The sequence below is a fragment of the Gossypium hirsutum genome, chromosome A09, assembly GCF_007990345.1.
Source record: "Gossypium hirsutum isolate 1008001.06 chromosome A09, Gossypium_hirsutum_v2.1, whole genome shotgun sequence".
In the NCBI taxonomy this organism is placed as follows: Eukaryota; Viridiplantae; Streptophyta; class Magnoliopsida; order Malvales; family Malvaceae; genus Gossypium; species Gossypium hirsutum.
In genome coordinates this window covers 84,191,876-84,216,189 of record NC_053432.1, presented here as the reverse complement: position 1 = coordinate 84,216,189, position 24,314 = coordinate 84,191,876, and the positions used below count along the sequence as shown (strand labels likewise).

General features: G+C 34.8%; 1 protein-coding gene across 1 annotated transcript; it reads right to left on the bottom strand.

The window, feature by feature from the left end:
* Nucleotides 1-10,358: 10,358 nt before the first annotated feature.
* On the bottom strand, nt 10,359-12,389 carry LOC107940915 (pectinesterase). The gene is made up of 2 exons (XM_016874380.2): nt 11,253-12,389; nt 10,359-11,157 (listed from the first exon to the last, which is right to left on the bottom strand). Exons 1-2 carry the CDS (start codon nt 12,235-12,237, stop codon nt 10,457-10,459), a joined length of 1,686 nt encoding a protein of 561 aa, XP_016729869.2. The 5' UTR covers nt 12,238-12,389; the 3' UTR covers nt 10,359-10,456.
* Nucleotides 12,390-24,314: the final 11,925 nt, after the last annotated feature.

Genomic DNA, 24,314 nt, shown 5'->3' with positions numbered 1-24,314 from the left:
TCTTCTTGCAGAAGTTACAAGTTTTACCTCTATTTGAAGACTTCGATCTACCTTTAGATTTACCACGAGGATTTCGTTCCTGTATCCTACCACGATATCATCAGCATTCTGATCTTGTCTCCCACGAACAATGAGACCCTCTCCCTAAGAGTCGGGTTTAACCACAAGATACTTCATCTTATCATACAAGGTTAAAGAATCATAAACCTCATCAACTGTGAGAGATTCGCGGCTATATAAAATCATGTCTCTAAAGGTTGAATAAGACGGGGGCAACGAACAAAGTAGAATCAACCCTAGATCTTCCTTATCATACTGAACCACCATGGCCTCCAAGTTTGAGAGAATTTCTTTAAACACTGTTAAGTGTTCGTGTACAGATGCACCTTCCTCCAAACGATGAGCATAAAGACGTGCTTCATATGCAACTTGCTTGTTAGAGTTTTCGACATACATATTTGTTCTAACCTCTTCCATAATGCAGCGGCAGTCTTCTCTTTCATCACATCCTGCAAAATTTTGTTGGACAAATGCAGATGTAATTGTGTTAACTCCTTTCGATCCTTACGCTTCTTCTTTTCATCTGTTAATGTCGAAGGCATCTTATCTATCCCTAGCAGGGCATCCTCCAGATCCATTTGTGCAAGAACTGCTTGCATCTTAATTTGCCACAACGCAAATCTAGTGTTCCGATCCAACAGCGGAATTTCATACTTCAAAGATGCCATTACCGTGATCGAGATGAATTACCCGGAAGCTCTGATACCAATTTGAGAATAAAATAAAATAAAAATAAAGAACACACAAATTTTACGTGGAAACCCTTTCGGGAAAAAACCACGGGCAGAGGAGAAGAAAATTCACTATGTCAAAAAATTGAATCAATACAAGAGGAATAGACTATGTCTATTTATAGGCTTGTAAAGCCATATTCTAGTAGGATTGAAACACCTTATCCTAATCTGTAACAGCCCGATTTTGGGCCTAGTAGAAATAGTGGTTTCGGGACCACTATTTTGAGGCTAGAGAAAATTTTTTTAGTATTATTTTATGTGTTATAATATAATTTTATAAGTGCATGTAAATTTTGGTAAGTTAATTTTAGCAATTTCTAGTCCAATTTCAAAAAAGGACTAAATCGCGTAAAAGGTAAAAGTTGTGTTTTAATACCTAAAGGTGTTAAATTGCCTTGCATCTTAAATTGGGGGTATTTAAAGTGAAATTAGGCCATTGAAAGTGTGATGGCCGGCCATGGGAGACAAAATTGTTGAAAAGTCAAAATTAGGAATAGCCCGATTTTGGGCCTAGTCGAAACAGTGGTTTCGGGACCACTATTTCGAGGCTAGAGAAAAATTTTTTAGTATTATTTTATGTGCTATAATATAATTTTATAAGTTCATGTAAATTTTGGTAAGTTAATTTTAGCAATTTCTAGTCCAATTTCGAAAAAGGACTAAATCGCGTAAAAGGTAAAAGTTGTGTTTTAATACCTAAAGGTGTTAAATTGCCTTGTATCTTAGATTGGGGGTATTTAAAGTGAAATTAGGCCATTGAAAGTGTGATGGACGGCCATGGGAGACAAAATTGTTGAAAAGTCAAAATTAGGTGAAATTTGGTCACCAATTTTGACTAGTTTTATTATTAACAAATCAAAAAGAAAAAGCTATCATTTTTCTCTTCTCCTTCACCGAAATATGCAGCAAAGAAAGGGCTTTGAAGCTGGAAAATTTCAGCAACATATTTCCCTTGCTTGTAAGTGATTTTAATGTCTTTGCTTGATGATTTTTACATTTTTAGAACCCCTAAAGCATGAGCTTTCATATGAGTGGTCTATTTTGCAAAATGATGAAGAGTCTAGGGTTTTGCCATGAGAGTAAATGTGTTGTTTGCTGTATTTTTATGGAAGATTATGAGTCCTAGTTGTCTAATAAACAACTTTTGTGAAAGAAATTGCATGAAAACACCTTAAAAAGGGCTAGATTGCTAAGTTGTAAAATGAGTTGTAAATGTGTGAAATAGTTGAAATTATGAGTTGCTACAGTTATGAAAATGGTTCATCTAGACTCAAGAGTAAAGAAATGTGATAAAAATTATTTTACGAGCCTAGGGGTAATCTGGTAGTTTTGGCAAAATATAGGGGCAAAATTGTAAAAATTGCCAAAGTGTGTCAGTGGACTAATTTGATCAGTACATTATTTTAATAAGTTGAATGTGATATTTTAGATGATGAAAATCGAGATTTGGACCTAGAACGGAAAGAAATCGATTAAGGGATAATTACGTTTTTTTTTTCACCTTTGTGGTATCGAGGTAAGTTCATGTGTAAATAATGTAGCATAATTGTTATTTTTAAGTTATTGATGTTAAATATATGATATGCTGATTTTTATCATGAAATATATGCTTTGTGGTTATTTTCGAATAAAATGCAAGTTATGTGTATTATCTGTTATTTTACGGAAGATGGCAAGGATATGTGTTCGAGGAAAATCCCGTTTGAACCTTAGGAATAGATTAGGATACAAATGACATGTCACTAGGATGGTTGAGCATCCGAACTCGTTGATTTGAGTCCGAGTTCACTTATGGATGCGAACGTTCGAACTCGTTGAGTTGAGTCCGAGTTCGTGAGATGTAACTAGGCATCCGAGCTCGTTGAGTTGAGTCCGAGTTCACTTATGGATGCGAACGCCCGAGCTCGTTGAGTTGAGTCCGAGTTCACTTATGGGTGGGTTACATGGTAGCTTGGCTACATATGTGGCACTTATGTGCAAACTTTCCATGTATCCGAATTATATTCCGATGTGTTCAACACGTAAAATTCTACTCAAATGGAGGAATACTCGAGATGAAAGGGACGTATTGATAAATGTTGTGAAATGGATACTTTGAACAGGTATGTACTTAACCCTTGGGTTGAAAACTCAACATAACAACAATATGGTAAGATGGTAAATGAAAATGTGATATGAATGTCTCGGTGATGATTATACAAACGATGTTGTATTAATTTTGTGAACAATGATCATGAATGAGTAATTTAGCCTTGACAGATTTGAGTTACTGCAGTAGTGTAACTTTGAAAATACACTAAAAATAGTGTAAAATGAGTTAGAGGCATAATAAAATATGGGATTAAAGCTTAATGAGTCTATTTTCACATGAAAGAAATAGGGGAACAAAAAGAATTCCATATTGTGTGATATTTGAATTCTTGTGAAACAGGGTCTGAATGAATTCAAGATCCCATGTTCTGACTTTAGAAATTCACCATAAATTTTAAAAAAATTAGTAAGAGTCATAACTTACATGCATGGATTCCTTATTGAGTATATTTTTAAGGAAAACAAATGGCATGGTCATTGGAATTCTTTACAGGGAGAAATTCGGTTTGTAGTGCACAAGGGTCAGAGTAGTCATACCCTGAAATAGGGGAAACTTTAACTAATAAACTGTACTAAATGGCTTGACCAAAAATTCTAGAAAAAAATTAGTAAGTATACATATGAGTCTAGTTTCAATAGAAATAGACGAGAACATTATTAAGGTCTTGTACTATGAGATAATTGAACTTTAGTACAGAAGGGTCGGAACTGTCAGACAGTGAATTAGGGGTAACTTTGAGAAATAAACTGTACTATTTGGCTTAACCAAAAATTCTGAAAATTTTATGGAAGAAATTAAAATAAGTCTAGTTTCAGGGAAAATTAACGGAACTTAATTCGGAGTTTTGTATCTCCAGATATAAATAATTTAGTGACCATTGGTCAGAAAGACAGCTTGTAGTGAACTTGAGAATATGTTGTAAACATTGATAAAACAAGTTAATGAGTGCTTATTATTTTCATATGAACTTACTAAGCGAAAGCTTACCCCCCTCTTCTTTTCCATGTTTTCTAGAGTTTCCAAGTTAGCTCGGGCTGGAGGCCGTCAGAGATATTATCACACTGTCAAGCTAACGCTATTGGTGTAGTGATTTCAAGTACTTTGAGCCTACGGCATGTATAGGAGTTTAAATATTAGAGTATGTGATATGGCTTTAATCATATGTGTTGGCCTATTTTGATTATGGGGTTGTAAATCTATTTTAATTATGCATGCATGTGCTATTGTATTATGTGATGAGTTTATAATGATTATAGTATGAATGTGGTAAAGATGTGAGTAAAATCTATGATATCTATTGCATGTGAAATTGCCATAATCATGACATGTTAGGAATGTTTAAGTACCTAATTTTGCCATGTTGTATGTTATTGTATAAGCATGCGTGTATCTATTGTGACTGTGACAAAATGGCTTGGAAAATAGCCTTGTATTTGTCCAGGTTTTTGGACACGGGCGTGTCCCTAGCACATGGGCGCGTGCTCTATACCCACACGGGCGTATGAAGCCTTGATGCAAGAGATTTTTTAAGTTTTTCATGAGTTCTCGGTTGGGTCCCGAACCACTCCGGATGTATGTTTTGGGCCTCGTAAGCCCGTATATGGGACAGATTGTATGTGAAAATAAAAGTTTTTAATTATTTGAGATTTCATGGCCCTGTTTAGTATGGAAGTGTTAGTAAAAGTCAGGTAGCACCTCGAACCCCGTCCCGGCGTCGGATGCGAGCGAGGGTTGTTACACTAATTAATATAAAATAGATGAAGTTTAATAAGGTTTAAAAAACTTTATTCTAAAATAAAATAAAAGAAGTCTAGTTCTATATGGATTTTACTTTTATTTTATTTTCCATCGTATTTTATTTAAATAAGAATTTGGGTCACTTAATTCTAACAAGTTTTATTTCTTTTATGTTATTTGATTTTATTATTATTAAAAACCTTAAAAAACCCTTTTTTATATACTTTCATATTATAATTTATTTAAAGTGCTAATTAGATCTTTTGGTATTTAGGTTAGAATTAATCTAACACTTGCTTTTCTTGGGTACGATCATCGGAGTACTCACCTACTTCGTTGTAAAAACTATATTACAACTCGACCCATATAGTTGTTGATACTATATCGTAATTATCTATTTTATTGCAGTATTCACACTCTGGGCGTTAGTACGTCTAAAGGCGGTCAAGTTGTTAGCGCCGTTGCCGGGGAGGCAACGTCACTAGATTGATTTTAATTTTTTTCATTTTAAAAGAATAATTAGGAAATTTGTGGTTTATAGTTACAACTTTCAAATTATTTTGTTAATTACATTTGTTTATTCTTAGGAATCCTAGGCACAAAACAACCAGTCAGCACAAAGCCATGGATTATTTCTATTATATGTGGTTCGACGAAGACTTTGATTATGATCAAAATACTTACGAAGAAGGAGTGTATGAAGATTAGGAGATCCAAGAGATTCAATGATTACTCTTACTCGAATTAAGTCAACTTCGAAGAGAAACCCCAGATCTTTCCCAAGATAATAACAACCATATTGATATACCATCAGAAAGGTACCATGATGTGCTAAGTCCGAAGTTGAGAAAAGAAGAGAATGACATTATAGACGCTTGTGAAGAAGGAGAACTCCTAGACTATTACTCATATAAGCAGACAAAAAAGTATCTAAATGAGTTGAACACCACTACAGAAGGGGAAGACATAGAGCTAGTGGGGAAAATGGCTAGCAAGCTAAAGAATTAGACCATCATGGAACTCATTGTCTTAGAACCATTGGATTGTACCAATAAATTTGAAATACAGTAGTAGCATAATGCAAATCAACCAATAGAAACATTGGTAATTAAGGTCGAGCTAGTAGAAGAGTGTCTATTGATACAAGAATTTTTAAGGCAAAAATGGAAAAAAATAATAGACCCAATTGATAAACTTGAATTGATTAGGCTTTGCATGCCTTTAGACTTTAACCATGAACCTTGGGGATTTGAAGGTCAAGGAATTTTCTGGATGTTAAACAAAATTGGAAATATGTATATATATATAGATAGATAGATAGATAGATAGATAGAACTTATGCTTATATAGAATGACTCAATCAAGTTGGGCAGTTAACAAGTATAGATGTTGAACGGCAAGCATCGCAGAGTGCACTAACATTGCAAGAGACATGTCATCAACGAATGAAGCAATGCAGTAAACCAAGAATTGAAGAACTTAAAATTTTTCAGATCTGGTATTTAGGAAGTTTAGTACAAATTCCCTTGCTAATTCATTTAGCAACACCTGTGCCAACCATTACCTCGAGTATATCTGAAAAGCCAGTTTGGAGCAATGACACAAGTAGAGACATGATAAGTGACAAGTTTAAACCATACTTTTCACCTTTCTTACGAGGCAAAAAATGCTAAGTGCAGGCTACTGTGGTTGTGTAATCATGTGGCATTGCAAATCATCAATCATTGTGACCTATGAAAAGAGTTGTCAGTCATTAAAGTAGGCTAAAAAGGTAAATTCAGAGAAAGAAACAATCCTAGATAGATAGAATGGCATGATGGGTGTTTGACTAATACAAATAGAAATGAACTACAAGTAGCCTATCAATGCATCTTGACTAAGCTAACGGACGAGTCCAGCAGCAAAACCTAATATTTTCTATTAATTGATCATTATTAACTGTATTAACTATTTGTCAGTGTCTTAGTCTTGGATTCACCTGATATCAACTCGCCAAACCTACTGTAAAATAGATATCCGATTGCATGCACAACATAGCATACATGAGACTTCCTATTGTTGAAGCATAATGAACCCTTCTTATGTTCTCATTTTCTTCTGATGTCTTAGGACAATACCTCAAAAAGAGGTGAATTCTCGATATTAGAAGATTGATTACCTTTCTTTGAATCAGTTATAACATAGCGCTACAATATATTGCCTATGTGTGAATCTTGCGATAGTGCCATCACTTTGTTCTTTCAATCCCTTAGAATTTGAATACTGAGAACAAAATTAGCTTCTTCCAAGTCCTTCATCCTAAACTGTTGGGTTAACTATAGTTTAAACGATGACAATATCTGTAACAGCCCGATTTAGAGCCTAATCGAAACAGTGGTCTCGGGACCATAAATTTGAAGTTTGGAAAATTATTTTTATTTTTATTATAAGGTTATAACATGATTATATTAGTGTATGAAAAATTTGGTGAGTTAATTTTGATATTTGCGAGCCCGATTGCTAAAAGGGACTAAATCGCAAAAAGGGAAAAAGTTGCATTTTAGTACCCCAAATGTGTTAAATAGCTAGAGAACTAAAATTGAGGGCCTTTAAAGAGAAATTAGACCCTAGAAAAAAGGTGGCCGACCATAGGAGACAAGTTTAGTAAAAAAGGTCAATATTAGGTGGCTTGATGACATAATTTTGTGATAAAATAATACCTATGAGCTTAGCTATTATTTTCTTTCTTCTCCACACCTTCTCTCCACCGAAAATATCAAAAAAAGAGGGGTTTTGAAGCTTTGAAATTTCAGCAACTTATCACCTCAACAAGTAAGTGATTTCCATGTCCTTAGTTGATGATTTTTATATTTTTGGAACCCCTAAAGCATGAGCTTTCATATGAGGGGACTATTTTGAAAAATGATTAAGAGTTTAGGGTTTTTTCATGGATGGACTTGTGATGTTTTCTGAGTTTTTATGGAAGAATATGAGTCTTAGAAGATTTCTTAACAACTTTTGTGAAAGGTGTTAGCATGAAAACACCTAAAGGGGCTATTTTGCATAAGTTGCAAAATAGGTGATAAGTGTGTGAAATAGTGGGATTTTGGGGTTTCTACAAGAGTAGAAAGAGTTCGGCTAGGCTTGAAATACGAATAAATTTGATAAAAATTAATTTTCGATCATTGGGGTAAAATGGTCATTTTGCCAAAGTCTAAGGGCAAAATGGTCATTTTATCAAATATGTGAATTTACGGTAGCCTAATTATAATTAATGACTAAACGACCGCATTTTTTATTCTAGATCAAGTTTTTCAAAAACCGAATCTAGACCGAGGGAAAGCCAAGCAAATCGACTAAACCAACTAGTCGAGTACATTTTGTAAACTGAGGTAAGTTGTATGTAAATAATGCAACTATATCAATAAAATAGGTGTCTAATTGTTATGGAATGGATATAGCATGAATTGCTTAATTAAGTATTGAGAATGCATAAGAACAATGAGATGGCAGAGATTCCTTTAAAATACTAGGAAATGAACTGGATGTTCAAACTGAGACATCCGGGTCCCTTATGTGAGCTAGTGTAAGACATGTCTGGAAAATGTATCGGCCACATTATGAGAGCCAGTGTAAGATCATGTCCGGGACATGGCATCGACATTGATACGAGGGCTAGAGTAAGACGTGTCGAGGACACACATCGGCCTCGATAATGATAGTCAGTGTAAGACCATGTCTGGGACATGGCATCGACTTGAGATTTGAGCCAGTGTAAGACTATGTCTGGGACATAGCATCGGCACTTTATCCCTAGATCAAGGTTTATAGAATGACCAGTAGTGTACCCATTGGTTCAATGGTGCAAGTATGCTTGCTAGTTAATGATGGAAGCATAACCATGTTGTAAGTGATACAAGTACCAAATTGGTACATATGAGAAATGAGCTCATTGGAGAGCACATGACTTGTATGGGTGGTAATGAGTAAGTCATACTTATGCTTATCCTTGTGTTATGAGCATGACAACTATTGATGAATTGTTGTTGTATGTTTATTTATATGCAACTTACTAAGCTTTTATGCTTACCCTCTTTTTCTTTCCATTTTCTTATAGTGTCGCCTAATTAGCTCAAGGATCACTTGGAGTCAGAGATATCGATCACACTATCGTCCAAAACCTTCGGTATAATTGGATTTATATTTTTGAATATGGCATGTATAAGGCTTAGATTTGATTATTTTGTGCCCTTAAGCATTGGTTAGAGGTGTAGGCTTGGGATAAGCCCCACACTTTGTATTTAGCCTTGATGTTGACTATCACTCATTTTGATCATATGCAAAGATGATATTTCCTGGTTTGAGTAAATTGCCTTATGAAAGAATGTCTATAGTAGTTGAAGTGGTTGTATGGTATAGGCTAGAATTGGTGTTGGTTGAGTTTGTGTTAATTTATATCGGTAGGGGTGGCAAATAAGCTTGGTAAATAGCCTTATTTTGTCCACACTGGTAGGCACACGGGCGTGTGTCTAAGCCGTGTGTGACACACGGTTAGCCCCATAGGTGTGTGATGGGGCCGTGTGTCCCCTGCACGTAAAAATTTCAAGTCAGTATGCATGGTAATAAACAAACGGGCAGAGACACGGCTGTGTGACTCAGCCGTATGGAGAACATGGCCTAGCACACGGGCGTGTGCTATGGCCGTGTGACATGGTGGGTATGCTGACGTCAGAAATAGAATACTCAAGCTTTCTCACACGGGCTAAGGCACGGGTGTGTCAAGGCCGTGTGAGCAACACAGGCCAGGGACACAGGTGTGTGTCTAGGCCGTGTGAAGTCTACACTTGAATTTTTTAAAATGGTGTAAATAATTGGCCACAAGGGTAAGGGACACGGGCATGTCCCTAGATGTTTAGGCCGTGTAAAACACACGGGTCATCAACACGGCCATGTTAGGATGATTACACGGGCGTGTTACCTTCCCACACGGGCGTGTGCCCTGTTTTAAATGCAAAGTTTACATAGATTGGATAAGGACCTGGAAAAATTTTGAACGGTTTCCAATGGTCGATCTAGGCCTCATAGGCCTATATTAAGAGGTTTAAAGTAGAAATTGAAAATGTTTTAAATTGGACCGAGTCTTGGTGACTTAAAATGGATTGAATGTACGAGATCAAGTAGGTAATGCCTTGTACTCTGTCCCGGCTTGGGTTACGTATATGGGGTGTTACAATATCCCTACATTATTCTCAACTAGTGGAATTTCACTTGACATATAGAACGAGAAAGACCACCTTTTCATCCTCTAAATATTTATAAACACAATGTTCTTCTTTGTTTTGCTCAAGTTAAAAAATCTTTACCACTTGATCAAATCTTTGATTCCATGAGCGGGATGCTTACTTAAGTCCATATATAAAATATATATATATAAAAAATAAGATTGATTTTTTATAATATAATTGTTTTTATTAATTTTTAATATTATATTAGTAATTGTTGCTTAATAAACTATTTTTTATTAAATCTTGTAATTAAGTTTGATAATAATCATTTTATTAAATCTATTTAAAGGAAGGTGTCTACATTAGGGAAACAACATTATCAATCCAAATAATCTTTAAAAAATTATATTAAATTAAGTTCAATAATATTTAAATGTTGACTTAATTTTTGGGTTTTGCAAACATCAAGTGAGTGGAAACAACAATTGGGAAACCAAAAAATTCAACATATATACATAGATAGATAAAAGATTAAAAAAACTGTTTAATTAATTAGTTAAAAACGACATAATTAGAACAATGATATGATAATAAGCATACTAATGGCGTTGGTATCAATAATAAGCTGTTTAAACTCCAGGGACCATGTTGGGACTATAGGGAACGCCGGAACTCGGAATCCAAGTCTCAGATTCAAGATAGACGCGAGGAGTCCATTTGTTGGCTTCATTTATATCTATCTTTTTTATACCTTTCCATGCTACCCTACGGCTGGTATCAGCACCGGGTCCCCTATTTCCAAACTCGGCAATGAAAGAAGTGTCTATTCCTATGGTACCTGTCATTGGGGCATAACCCTCTGGTTGAATGATGTCGTCGATTTTAGATTGCATTATGATAGACCTAGCGAATTGTTTCCAGGGACGCCCCAAGTATGCCTTGTTTGTATCCTTCACTGGGATGTAATCAGGGGCGCCCGAGATGGTGCAGTTTTGAAGCACAATGGCTGAGTTTGTTCCAAGATCATTCCTGCCCTGTGCAGTAACCATGCAATTTTGGCCAGGCCCTGGCTTCCTCACGATGAGCATACAGTTCTGGAAAATGCTCGCCGCATCCCCGAAGATGAAATCCACCGTTCCAGTAATGAGACAGTTGGTATATAACTGTCTCTCTCTGTGAGCATAAAGAGTGTCTTGGTACCCAGTGAAATGGCAGTTGAACATGATGACCCTATCAGCAGTTGCCCTAAAAGCCACTGCTTGATGACCTTCGGGTCCTGCTGAGTTATCGAATCCAATGTCCTTGGCCATGAAACCAGCCCCATCCACACCTAAAATATTTCACAAACATACATACATATATATTAGTTAGCCACCTCACCTCACCACACCACCAAAACTTATATATGTCTATAATACTACTTACCAACAGTTGCAGTGCGGTATGTTCTAACCGGTGGATTTTTAGCAACGCTAATGTCATTTGTGATGATGGTTTTGGTTGGGCCATCACCGATGAATACAACATTAATCATCTGCTTGGTCACGTTGATTTTTTCCTTGTAAGTACCAGCCTTAATGTGAATAACAAATCGATCGGGACTTTTCACGGGGACTTCAGCCAATGCCTTGTTAATAGTATCATATTTCCCACTACCATCTTTAGCAACCACAACGTTAGGCTTCAAATCCATTGGTTTTGCTTGAAGGAGTTTTCGGTCAGCTTGACTAATCCACTCAGGCATATCCTCAGCCGACAAAAGCTTACGATTGAACCCCGTGCTGTCGATGTTGCCGACGTTTGGAATGTTAAGTTCCTTTACGATGGTGGATAACCCATTAAGCATCGCTAAAGCATTGCTAGTGATCTCCATGCTAGTCTTCAAGATTGATTGCATCTTCTGCGATGATTCGTTACTTGATTGCGCGAATGAGTCTATACATGTCTGTTGACTCGTGAATGCACCGCTTAGCCAGGTCTTCAGTTCCAAAAGGTATTTTCCGATCTTGCTCATGTCGTATTCCCCTAACACGTCGAAAGACTTTTGAAAGTCATCAATGGCTAAGTCCAACACCTCTTGGCAAACACCAAGTGCCGCTTTGTTGTTCTCATCCTTGGCCAACTCTTGGACCGTCACTGAATGGGCCAACACGTTCTTTATCTCAACTAGCCCGGCTTGGAAACCTGTCCTTATCAGCTCCTTAACGTCGCTAGAATTTGACGACGCCAAGCTTTTCTGGCACGTCTCTTTATAATTAGTAGGTTGACATAGGGCTTGCACAGCTTTGTTCGAACTCGATATCTCTTCACCATCGTTCTTGTTTTTTATGTGCGTAACACCCACCACCACGGCTACCACCATGGCCACCAGGAACACCGCACAGATACCAATAATAGCATTATTTGCCATTTTTAAACAACTTTTTTTGTTTCAAGAAAAGTATCTTCCTCTCTCTTTCTTTCCTTTGAAGAAAAGAAAGCAAGAAAGAAGAAAACCTTACTTGACCTTACTTGAAGTTGTGGGGTTGTTTATTGCTTATCACTTATGGCCCCTTAAGCAAAGGCTTGAATAATATGCTATTGAAGTTCCATATTTATATTAAAAAATGAATTAGGTAAAACCGAAAAAATGACCATATTTAGTTTAAAATGTTTCATGGTGGAGAGTGCCCTACGGATGTGAGAATTTGTTTAAATTTCATGGATATTAATTGCTCTATAAAATTATAGTGTTTTAATCTTCGATTTCTTATTCTTCTAAAATCTCGGGCTTTGAAATTCTTCTAAAATATTTTTTAGATAAATTGATATTTTAAGTATCGAACTAATTAATATATAAAAATAATTTAAACGCTGAATTGTAAATTAAGTATTAATTTTTTTTAATCTTTTCACATTCCACAGAAAATTAACTTTCGTATTTTAGGTTTTTTTTTTACACTTATAAATAAAACTTTGTGGATTAAATGGTAACTAATGTTGTTCGAAACATTTATAAGAAATCATATCATATCATAAATAATATAATATAATATGGTATATATTCATTCTTTGTGGCTTTTTTTTTTCAAAATTATTTTTTAATTAAAATATTATTGTTTAAAATTGGCTAAGAATAATTTTTTTTAAAATAATATTATAAAATGCATTATAATTATTTATTTTAATCTAATAGGTTTAAAATTTGACTGTTATTATACTTTTTTTTTACCGTGAAAGCAAACTCTGTGCATGAGCACCAATTATATTAATTTTTATTATAATCATAATATTATCATGTAAAATTATGGGGTAAAATAATATTACATATATTTAATTCAAATAACTTCATATTAATGAATTCTATTTTTTATCAATTTTTTAATATTTCTATATGCAACTCACCTAGACCTGCGAAAGTCCGCTCGAAATGTGGAATGATTTAGGCAAAAATATAGTTCCAAAAAATGAGTTTGGATAAAAAAAAGCCCGTTTAAAAAATGTGTCGGGCCTTGGGTAATGAATTTTTTGCTTGAGCCCAGCCCGGATCCACTAAATGACAAAAAAGATTTGTTTTTTTAATATTATTTTTGTATTATTTTCTCTTTATTTTACTACTATTTTACTATTATGTTGCTATTATTTTGTTGTTATTGTGTGGATATTGTATAAAACTTATTTTATTGTTAATTTTGTTATTATTTTAGAGATAATTGTTTATTAAGTTGCATCTATTTTAGTGTTATTTAAGTATATATATATTTTAAAATTTATTTTCAATTTGTTAGGAAATATTTATTTTGATATTTTTAGAATTTTTGATGTATTATATATTATTTAAAATAATATAAAAATTAATATGGCCGGGCCGAGTTGAGCCCGAGTTTTAACATTTTTATTCAAATCGAGCAAATGTAACATTTTAAGCCTATTTTTTGGGTCAGATCTAGACCTAACAAACAGTTCTAAATTTTTAATTGAGTCTGGCCTGGTCATGCTCACCTCAAGTCACTCTCCAACTTCAATTTATTTAATATTTATTTATTTATTTGCTCTCCATTACTTTCATTTAACTTTCAAACACCGTGGTTTCATCTGTCTATGAGACTTTGACAATGAACCCAAACAGCATTCAAAATCAAGAGAGTTTCGTATTTTAGAGAAACATAGATAGTTTGCATGCTAGCGCCGGGCATTCATGGGAAACATTAGGAGAGGTTTAGAGAAGAAAGTTTGAGGATACTGACAGGTACACCAAAGAAAAAACAAAATCAAACTTTCTTCAAAGCTAACTCTATTGCTGCCAAATCTCTCAAAACTCCATCCTCATCTCCATCAACTTGTAGACTTAGTCCCACAATCTTACCCAACTTCAACGCCTTCCTCCTGTTTTTGAAGTCGGAATGCGTTCACCACTGGCCGTTAGTTTCTTCTTTCTCAATTTTCTTTACTTTTACTGCATCCTTTGGCTATGTACTCTTCAATATCCTCATCGTAATTTCAACCAATTCCTTGCCTTCAGTTGTATTATCTCTACCCATCACCTCAACGGTTTCAACGGAACCTTGATTCCCATCTGAATGGCCCAACGCTAGTGTCCGATCCATCTTGACATTGGACTTGCCAACACTCACCTTCCTTGTCCCGGTTACTTACTTCTACTTCAACTGTCTCGTTTACACCCATGTTATCTATACTAAGCAACGTCACCCGTTCCATGTCAATATTTGACTTTCTTCCATCACCACCCCATAATTCAACAGATTCTCTTATATCCGACAAAACTTGCCTGTCAATAGTAATATTTTCCAATTACCCGCCGTTAGCATTAATTGTCTCTAGCCATCTTCTCTCATGTGCACCTGTTCAACATTTATTTTTTCCAATTGCTTGAAATTTTCAGCCGTAACTTTAGATTTGTTGTTAGTATTCCCTATGAAATTGTCGACTTTATGCCCCGAACAGTCCAGCTTATCGTCGTCAACCTTTGTTCGCGACCCTTCATCTTCACTTGAAGCATTCTGCGGAAAATCATTCGCCATGTTTGTTTTGGCTGGATCTTCATTTATATCATGGCTTCTCGACTCGACATCATCACCTCATTCCCACAGCAATAAAATCTACTAGGAATTACTGCTTGATCAATCTCAGCTACTCTTACAAAGTGCTCTTTATTTCGCACCTTCAATTTTATCAGCTATTCTATTCTCCCTTATATTTGTACTAATTTGTATGTTCATCCGGTAAAATAAATGATTGTATATTGCTAGTGTCACTGTCGATCCTAATGAAATTTCCCCAAAGGCTGGAAGGTGGAAATATTCCATGCTTGTAAAGGTAACCCAAAATAAGAGTTGTATTTTTAATTTCCAGGTTCTCTCCACAGAGCTAAAAATATTAGAAAAGGCCTCCCATCCCCTTTGCTGCAGTTTGAAAATAATCTCTTCATTTTTAAAGAACACGTTACCTGAAATCCTCCTATCTGCGGTGTTTCTCTATCTTCATTTGAATTTCATTAACTGTGAAATGTTGACTTGTTTTACCGCTAAACTTTTTTCTAGTGTAGATTTTCATTACTTACTGTACCAATAACTTCCTTCCAAGCTCAATTCTGTTGTCGTCTGAAAGTGTGGCTGCCGAAAACATAAAGCTAAAAATGATTTAAAATATTATTTCGGCCAAAATAAACATTTCTAACTTTTAAAGGCGAAGAAAATTTTTTATCAATTTTTAATGGGTCTAAAATGTTTTTTTTAAGAGACTAACTTTTAAGCGATGTAAATAACTTTTAATAAATCTAAAACATCATTTTATTGTTTTCTCTAGGGTGTAAAAATATCAAGAACGGCCTACTTCCTTCATCATCGTATCTTTTTCCTTCTTTCCTGATTCATCCACCAAACGTTTCTCGTTCTTCTCCTTATCACTTTCAGATTTTGCTTCCTCCATTGCTTGTTATCATCAGTACTTGGTACTTGGTCAGCTATCTTCTTTTAACCCACTTTGGTTCAGTTTTACATGTTTCCCAGCATCATGACCAAATCGATCTTGTGCCGTTTTCCTTCTCCAGTAGTATTTCTTGGTTGAAATCTTGCCAACTTCACTTAACCACTCAACCTCGAAACTACACCCATTGCTTCATCGAGATTATAGAATATTACAAACCCAAATTTTGATCCATTTACACCTGTTTTTGTAGGGATTAAAGCATCCGCCACATCACCATACTTGATGCAGCTCGTCTTCAACCATCTCCACTTTACCTTCGATGGAATGTTGTTGTACACTGTCGAGACTTGCTGCAGATACTTTTTTTTTTCTTTTTTTTGATAAAAAGACCCGACGGTCAAAACTCAATTTATAGCATCATTCAAAACAAGATCATGGACCTCCACAGGATAGTCCATTTTAAAATCCTTATTACAAGCATTAGTCTTAGCCCAACTACAAAGGCAATCGGCCACTTTATTGCAACAACGCGGGCCCCATTTAAACGTAAAATAACTAAAACAATGAGTTTGCCTCTGTATCTCGCGCAGACGATGACCTAGCATAGTCAAATCATGGCTCTGATTTTTAAAACGGTTCACTAGGCTGGCACAGTCAGATTCCAACTCCAAGGCAGTCCAATTATTAGACCGGGCAAACTTTAAACTTTCATCCATGGCCAGCATCTCAGCCCTCTCAATATGCATCTCCTTATCCACAACCCCCATCCGCCCCCATGAACAAAACCTTCAGAATCTCTGGCAACCAACTCGAAAAACACTTTCTTTCCAAAAACAGAGGCGTCAAAGTTAATCTTGATCATCGCGGTTTCCTCCAAACTTTATCCTTAGCTTTCTTAGGCAACATTGGCTCCTCCAGCAGGTTAAAAATTCGAAAATCCTTGCTCAAAGCTGCTGCTCTTTCCCAGGTCACTTTGGCCCCGTCCTCGATACCCCTAAAGATCCGGTTATTTCTACTATTCCAGACATTCTAAAGGACGGTTATGGGGTCAGAGACCGCCTTATAATCCAAATCTCGCGCCATGTCTTCGATCCAGTCAATGCACCTGGAGTAATTCCCGACCAAAAACTTATTATTAAGCCCACGATACTCAAGCACTTCACGAGCCATCTGACAGTCCTTCATTGCATGAATAAGGGTTTCCATATCTTTACCACACCTCGGACAAGAATCGTCAAAACCATTACGAAATCTGGAAATCTTATCGTACGTAGGCAAAATATTATGCCCAATCTCCAGCAAAGAACCCGAATTTTCGGGAGGGTTTTTAATTTCCACGTGATTTTCCAGAAAATCCTGTGAGGTCCGAAACCTACCTGTTTAAGCACCAACCACGAGCAGGCAGACTTTGAAGAAAAAATGTCGTGGGGGTTATGAAACCATGCACGTCGATCTTCAGGTTATGAATAATGGGAATATTGCAAATATGGTCCCCCATATTATCACCATAGATATCCCGAACCCTATTTCTGTTCCAATCATCCTTACTACAGTTGAACAAATCACACACCTTTTCTTCTTTGACCTGCCCTTTTTCAAGACAAATGGAATTACCAGACAGCCCTTCGAAACCCCAGTTGTCGTGCCAAACTCTAATACTTTTTCCATTACCAACAAACCAACCAAAGCCCTCCTGAAGAACCATAGCAGCCTTAGCAATACTCTTCCATGTAAAAGAGGGCTTATCCATACTTTTAGGATGAAAGACATCTCCGTCAGGAAAATACTTAGCACTTAAAACTTTATAGCAAAGAGTATCCCTACAATTAATGAGACGCCACACCTGTCGACCCAACAAAGTAATGTTAAACAGTCGAATATCCCTAAAACCAAGGCCTCCCATACCTTTCAGGTAACACAACCGGTCCCAAGGTAGCATGTACCACCCTTTCTTCTTATCCCCACCGCCCCACCACACACGCCTCGTCAATGATTGGATCTCCTCTAAAACCCTCTTAAGAGCCAAAAACACCGAAAAAGCATAGGTAGGAATCGCTTGGAGAATCGACTTAATAAAGATTTCCTTGCCACTATATGACAAAAGGCGTTTTGACCAACTATTGATTCTGCTCGCGAGACGGTCCAGGATGTTTTGAAACATGCTTGACCTTTTTTTAGTAGTAAGGATGGGGAGACCAAGGTAGCCATCGAGCTTATCCACCACTTTCAGACAAAGGAGTTCCCCCAAAATAGCACGTTGTGTCACATGGGTGTTGGGGCTAAAAAACACCATGGATTTTTCCAAATTAATGTTCTGACCTGACATCTTTGTAAACTTGTCCAAAATTCTCATGAACGCTTCCACCTCACTGTGTTGATTCCTGACAAACAAAAGAGCATCATCAGCAAAAAATAGATGGTTAATTCTAGGGCTATTCTTACTCGCATGGATGCCCTTAATATTTTTGTTCTCTTGGGCTTTGAGCAACATGCGAAAGAAGACATCCATACAGAAAAGAAATAGGTAAGGGGAGAGGGGATCCCTTTAGCGAAGACCCCTCCCTGGGACAATGAGATCGATGAGGTTAATATTGCATTTAACTCTATAACGGACCGTGCAAACACAATGCATTATTTTTTTAACCCAAACACTAGAAAAACCCATTCTTATCATCACTTTCTCAAGGAAAATCCACTCGACCCGGTCATATGCTTTGCTCATATCAAGCTTGATTACACAACCCTTATTAGGGCCATTTTTGAAGCTCCGAAGGAGGTGCATGAGCTCATGAGCAACAAGGATGTTGTATTGAATCATCCGGTCGGGGACGAAAGCGCTTTGATTTTGGCTAATACAATTGGGAAGCACAACTTTTAGCCGATTAGCCAAAGCTTTAGAAATCATCTTATAAATGACCCTACACAAGCTTATCGGGCGGAAATTTGTCATCTCACAGGGATTCTTGATCTTAGGAATCATGACCAATAAAGTATCATTGATGCAATCCACACTTTGGTCGCCTTGTAAGACATCCCTGCATAACCTTAAAACATCTCCTCCCACCGTCGACCAATTTTCTTTAAAAAAACTCCCCGGAAGCCCATCCACCCCAGGAGCTTTTCGGGGATTGATCGCATTATTTCGTGATAGGTTTTAAATATTTATAATTAATCATTTTTGAAACTAACTATTATCGCGATGTAGGCAAGTGTACCTATCGAACAGTAGTATAGTTTTAGCAAGACCGGATTGTCAAACCCAAAGGAACTAAAAGTACTAGTAATGACTGTCTTTTTATTATCTAGCCTAAGAATAAAGAGGTTTTGTTTTAATTAACTAATTATCTAAACTAAGAACTCACAATGAAAAGAATTGGGGAATTGCTTTTGGGGAAAATCGATTGACTTAAGACAATACCTAAGGAAAAATCCACCTAGACTTTACTTGTTATTTTGGCTCCGAATCGGACGATTTATTCATTCAACTTGTTCCGTAGAGATCTCTAAGTTATGTTATTATCCCTGTTCAAGATTAACAACGTCTAATCCTTAGATAGAATAATTGAGATTTTTCTCTAGTTAACACACGAGGGTTGCATTAACTCGATTTATGGATCCCCTTATGAGGTTTCACCCTAATTCGGCCGTAATACCCCCTACCTGTATTCATTACCGGAATAGGGTACGAGGTATTTTCGGAGTTTACGATTTTTTTTTTAATTCAATATAGACCCCTTTATAAATATCTAACCTTCCCTGCAATATTAAATCGAGATCAATCCACTTCAACCAAACCAATTCAACATATTTTCAAGATAAATTCATGCATATTTATAAGATAACGTCATCATATACCCAAAACCAGGTTTGTTAACCATACTAATGGCTAACTTTATATTCATTTCACGTTAACATTTACTTTATTAGCTTATACATGCCATTAATTTCCAAAATAAAGTTTCTTTATATACCGAAATCCTGAGGTTGATAGTGTGATGTGTCTTCGACCAAATTCGACCTCCGAGCTCTTAACACTACAAAACAGGAAAAAGGGAAATGGGGTAAGCACTTCGTGCTTAGTAAGCTCATGTAACAAGAATTATACTTACCTAATATTTTCAATACAATACAATAAACATTCATATATCCATTCAATGCATTATTACCCTAATATGTACAAACTCAACATTCAAGTTAGTACAATAATTTCCATGTACCAATAATATATACCATGATTGATGATCTCATCAATATCATTGTAATACCCCATACCCGCACCTGAGACTGGGATAGGATACGAGGCATTACCGAAATTTTCAGAATAATTTCAATTAATTTATATTATTTAGTATTGATTTTTATGTTTCATGTAACATCCTTTTCACATATTCAATTCAAAATATCATATAAAACACGATACAATACTTAAATTTTCATATTTACATGCTCATTCAGGGTATCCGAACCTACCTGACTAAATTACAAAAATACCAAGATTTAGGGGCATATTGGCAATTTACTATTTTCCCAAATTTCACCCAATCTTAAATTGATAATTTCATTTAATTTATTAATTTAGATAATAAAACAATTTATTCCCTTCAATTTAGTCATTTTTTGACATTTTTACAAAATTTCCCCCTAAATTTTTACTTTTATTCAATTTAGTCCATGAGCTTAAAACATGCAAATTAGCCATGCTAACTGAATATTCATATATATTTTTCATCCTCCTCCTCTCCATTCCACATCCTTAATGTATATAACATTCTTGTAAGTACGATTTCACAATTTACTTATTAATGCTCACATCAATCTGTTCACACGAGTCATAGTCACTCAATTATTTATAATTCGAGCTAAAGAGCTCAAAATTAAGATCCGTAAATTTTATATAAAACTAGACTCACATATCATTCCACCATAAAATTTTAAGAATTTTTGGTTTAGCCAATTAGTACAGTTTATTCATTTAAGTTTCCCCTATTTCACTATCCAACAGTTCTGACCTCTCTTCACTAAAAATTAATTATATCACAGTAAAAAACTCGGATAATGTTCCCATTGATTTCTATTGAAAATAGACTCATTAAGAATTCTAAGCATATAAATTTGAGACTCTAATTAATTTTCTTCAATTTTTGGTGATTTTCCAAAGTCAAAACAGGGGAACCCGAATTCATTCTAACCTTATCTTACAAAATTCATTATATCTCATAATTTAGAAATCCATTACTTACACCGTTTCTTCTATGAAAAACTAGACTCAATAAGCTTTAATTTAATATTTTATTTATCTTCTAATTCGATTTCTATAATTTATGGTGATTTTTCAAAGTTAGTCTACTTCTGCTGTCCAATATTGTTGTAATTCGAGATGTTTATTACCATTTTTCCTCTAAATTTCAAAGGTCATACAATTCAGTCCTTGCTCAATTAGCCCATCTATTAAGCTAATTTTTCTCAATTAACATTTTATTCCATCATTCTAAACTATTACACAATCTTTGAAAATCAGAATTTTAACACTAAACCTTAATTCACAACTTTTTCACAATTAGGTCCTAAAATCAATTTCTATTGAAATTACTTGATAAAATCATCAAACAACAAAATCAAAGCTTCAAATTCATTTTATTTCATCATAAACAGCTAACACTTATCAATGATAGCTTTTAATTTTGTTAATAAAATCAAAAACTAATGAATTAAACACTTGGATCTAATTGTAAAAGTCACAAAAACATAAAAATCTCAAAGAAAAGGGTAAGAATTGAACTCACATATGTCAAAGTATGAAAAACCAGCAGCTTTCAGACCTCCCATGGCGTTTTTTCTGAAGAAAAATTATGATATCTCTAGATTTTTCAAATTTGTCTTGTTTTATATGTTTAATTTGCAAAATTTCCCATTTTGCCCTTGTTTCTCCTTGTCTTTTTTGCTGATTTTCTTGCCCAACCGTCCAGCCCATACAATTTGGGTCCAATTCCTTTTAAATCCCTCCTTTTTAATCACTTAAACTATTTATCACAATTTAATAAATTTTGCACTATTTTCAATTTAGTCCTTTTTAATTAATTGACTAACCAAACGTTAAAATTTTCTAACGAAACTTTAATACTAACTTAATAACACTCCATAAATATTTATAAAAATATTTATGGCTCGATTTATAAATCCGAGGTCTCGATACCTCGTTTTCAACCAAATTTACCTGATTAATTCTTTTAAAATTACAAAATTCACTAATTAAAAATAATTCTTTTAAGTTCGCGCTTGGCCTATAATTATTATTTGTTAAAATTTCTAAACTTACTCGTCGGATTTAGTGATCTCGAATCACTGTTTCCGACACCACTGAAAAATTTGGCTGTTACAATCATAATTTCTATTTCCTTGTTATTTTTCCATATTTATCCCGTTGAATTTATCGGAATTTCGATGGATTTTCAGAGGTACACTTTTAGTGCACAATTCCAGGTCTGTCAATTCATATTCATGTGCGCACATTTCCATTTCAGAGAGCACACTCCGCGAACCTCAACCTTGCAGTGGGATTACCAGTCCAGGCTAAATCCCCTGCAATATAAACTCATAGAGTATTGTCGGGATTAACAGTCCAGGCTAAATCCCCTGCAACGACAATTACTCTAATGAGCTTGGATCTGAATTACCAGTCCAGGCTAAATTCAGACCCTAATTCAGATTACCTGTCCGGGCTAAATCCATTTTACACATATTCTTCAGGAGAGCTATATCAAGATAGGATCACCCGTCTGGGCTAGATCCTTTTTACCGTCAATTCCTTTTCAGAGATCCATCGAATTTTCCTTTCATTCAACCGCGATTTCTTCCCATTTTATCAAATATATCAATGTTTCATTAATTTTCATACAATGAACATTCAAATCATATTCACATCAATAACATACAATCTCAAGCATTTAAGAATATAATTCAAGTTACATGAACTTACCTTGATACTTGTTTGTAAACAAAAAAAAATCTACTAATCCCAAACTTTTTCCTTTCCTCGATCTAGCTTCATATTTGAATCTTCTGGATCTAAATAAATAAATTTAATTATCAATTTAATACATTTCATGTTCATATGCAACATTCTCCATAATTCAACTATTATTATTTATAGTTTATTCAAAGTTATCTATTTGAGTCATAGTCACTAAATTATTTATAACTCGAGCTACGAAACTCCAAATTAAGATCCGTTAATTTTACCTGAAACTAGGCTAATATATCTTCTTACCAAAAAATTTTAAGAATTTTTGGTTTATCCAATAAATACAGTTTATTCTTTAAAGTCACCCTTGTTCTACTGTCTGATAGTTCTGAACCTTATTCACTAAAAATTAATTCTCTCTTCATACAGGATTCAAATAATGTTCTTGTTTGTTTCTTTTAAAAATAGACTCATTCAGGATTTTATACATATAAATTTAAGCCCCAAATTATTTTTATTCAATTTTTTATGATTTTTCAAAGTAAGAACAGGGGAACCCGAATTCATTCTGACCTTGTCTCACAAAATTAATTATATCTCAAAATTTACAAATCTATTACTTACACTATTTCTTCTATGAGAAACTAGACTCAATAAGCTTTAATTCCATTTTTTTTCATCTTCTAATTCGATTTCTACAATTTATGGTGATTTTTCAAACTTAGTCTACTGCTGTTGTCCAAACTGTTTTTGTGCAAGCTGTTTATTACCATTTTTCCCCTATGCTTTTAATAAATGATAGTTTCGTCCCTACTCCATTAGCCTCTCAATTGAGCTGATTTTTCTCAATTAACATTTTATTCTATCACCTTAAACTAGTTTACAATCTTTAGGAATCAGAATTTCAGCAATAGACTTTAATTCCAAGCATTTTCACAATTAGGTCCTAAAAATTAATTTCTATTAAAATTACCTAATAAAATCATCTCATAAACAAATTAAAGCTTTAATTTCATTATATTTCATCATAAAATTACAGAACTCAACCATGGTGACTTTCAATTTCATCCATGAAATCAAAAACTAATGAATTTAATAGTAGGACCTAGTTGTAAAAGTCTTAGAAACACAAAAATTACAAGAAAAAAGGAAGGATTAACTCAATTGGTGCAAAAATTATGGAACACCAGCTTAGAGAACCCTCCTATGGCGTTTTTAGCTGCTGTAATTGAAGAGAAATGAAGAGAAATCTAGATATTTCCTATTTAGTCCTAGGTTTATTTAGTTAATTTTGCAATATTCCAATTTTGTCCTTAATTTATCAATTTTCCTGCTGATTTCATGCCCTTGCCGTCCAGCCCAAATAAATTTTGGGTCTAATTGCCTTTTAAATCCTTTCTCATTAGACTCTTAAGCTATTTAATCATTCTAGCAACTTTTACACCTATTACAATTTAGTCCTTTTCATTTAATTGACTACCCAAACATTAAAATTTCCTAACTAAATTTTAATACCACATTACTAACATTTCATAAATATTTATAAAATTATTTTTGACTCGGTTTTACGAGATAGAGGTCCCAATACCTTGTTTTTA

What these genes read in the sequence shown, in the direction of transcription:
- LOC107940915 (XM_016874380.2), bottom strand. Translation starts at nt 12,237, where the DNA reads ATGGCAAATAATGCTATTATTGGTATCTGTGCGGTGTTCCTGGTGGCC. An exon ending in ATACCGCACTGCAACTGTTG is followed by an intron (nt 11,158 to 11,252) that starts GTAAGTAGTATT and finishes GAAATATTTTAG; the next exon opens with GTGTGGATGGGGCTGGTTTC.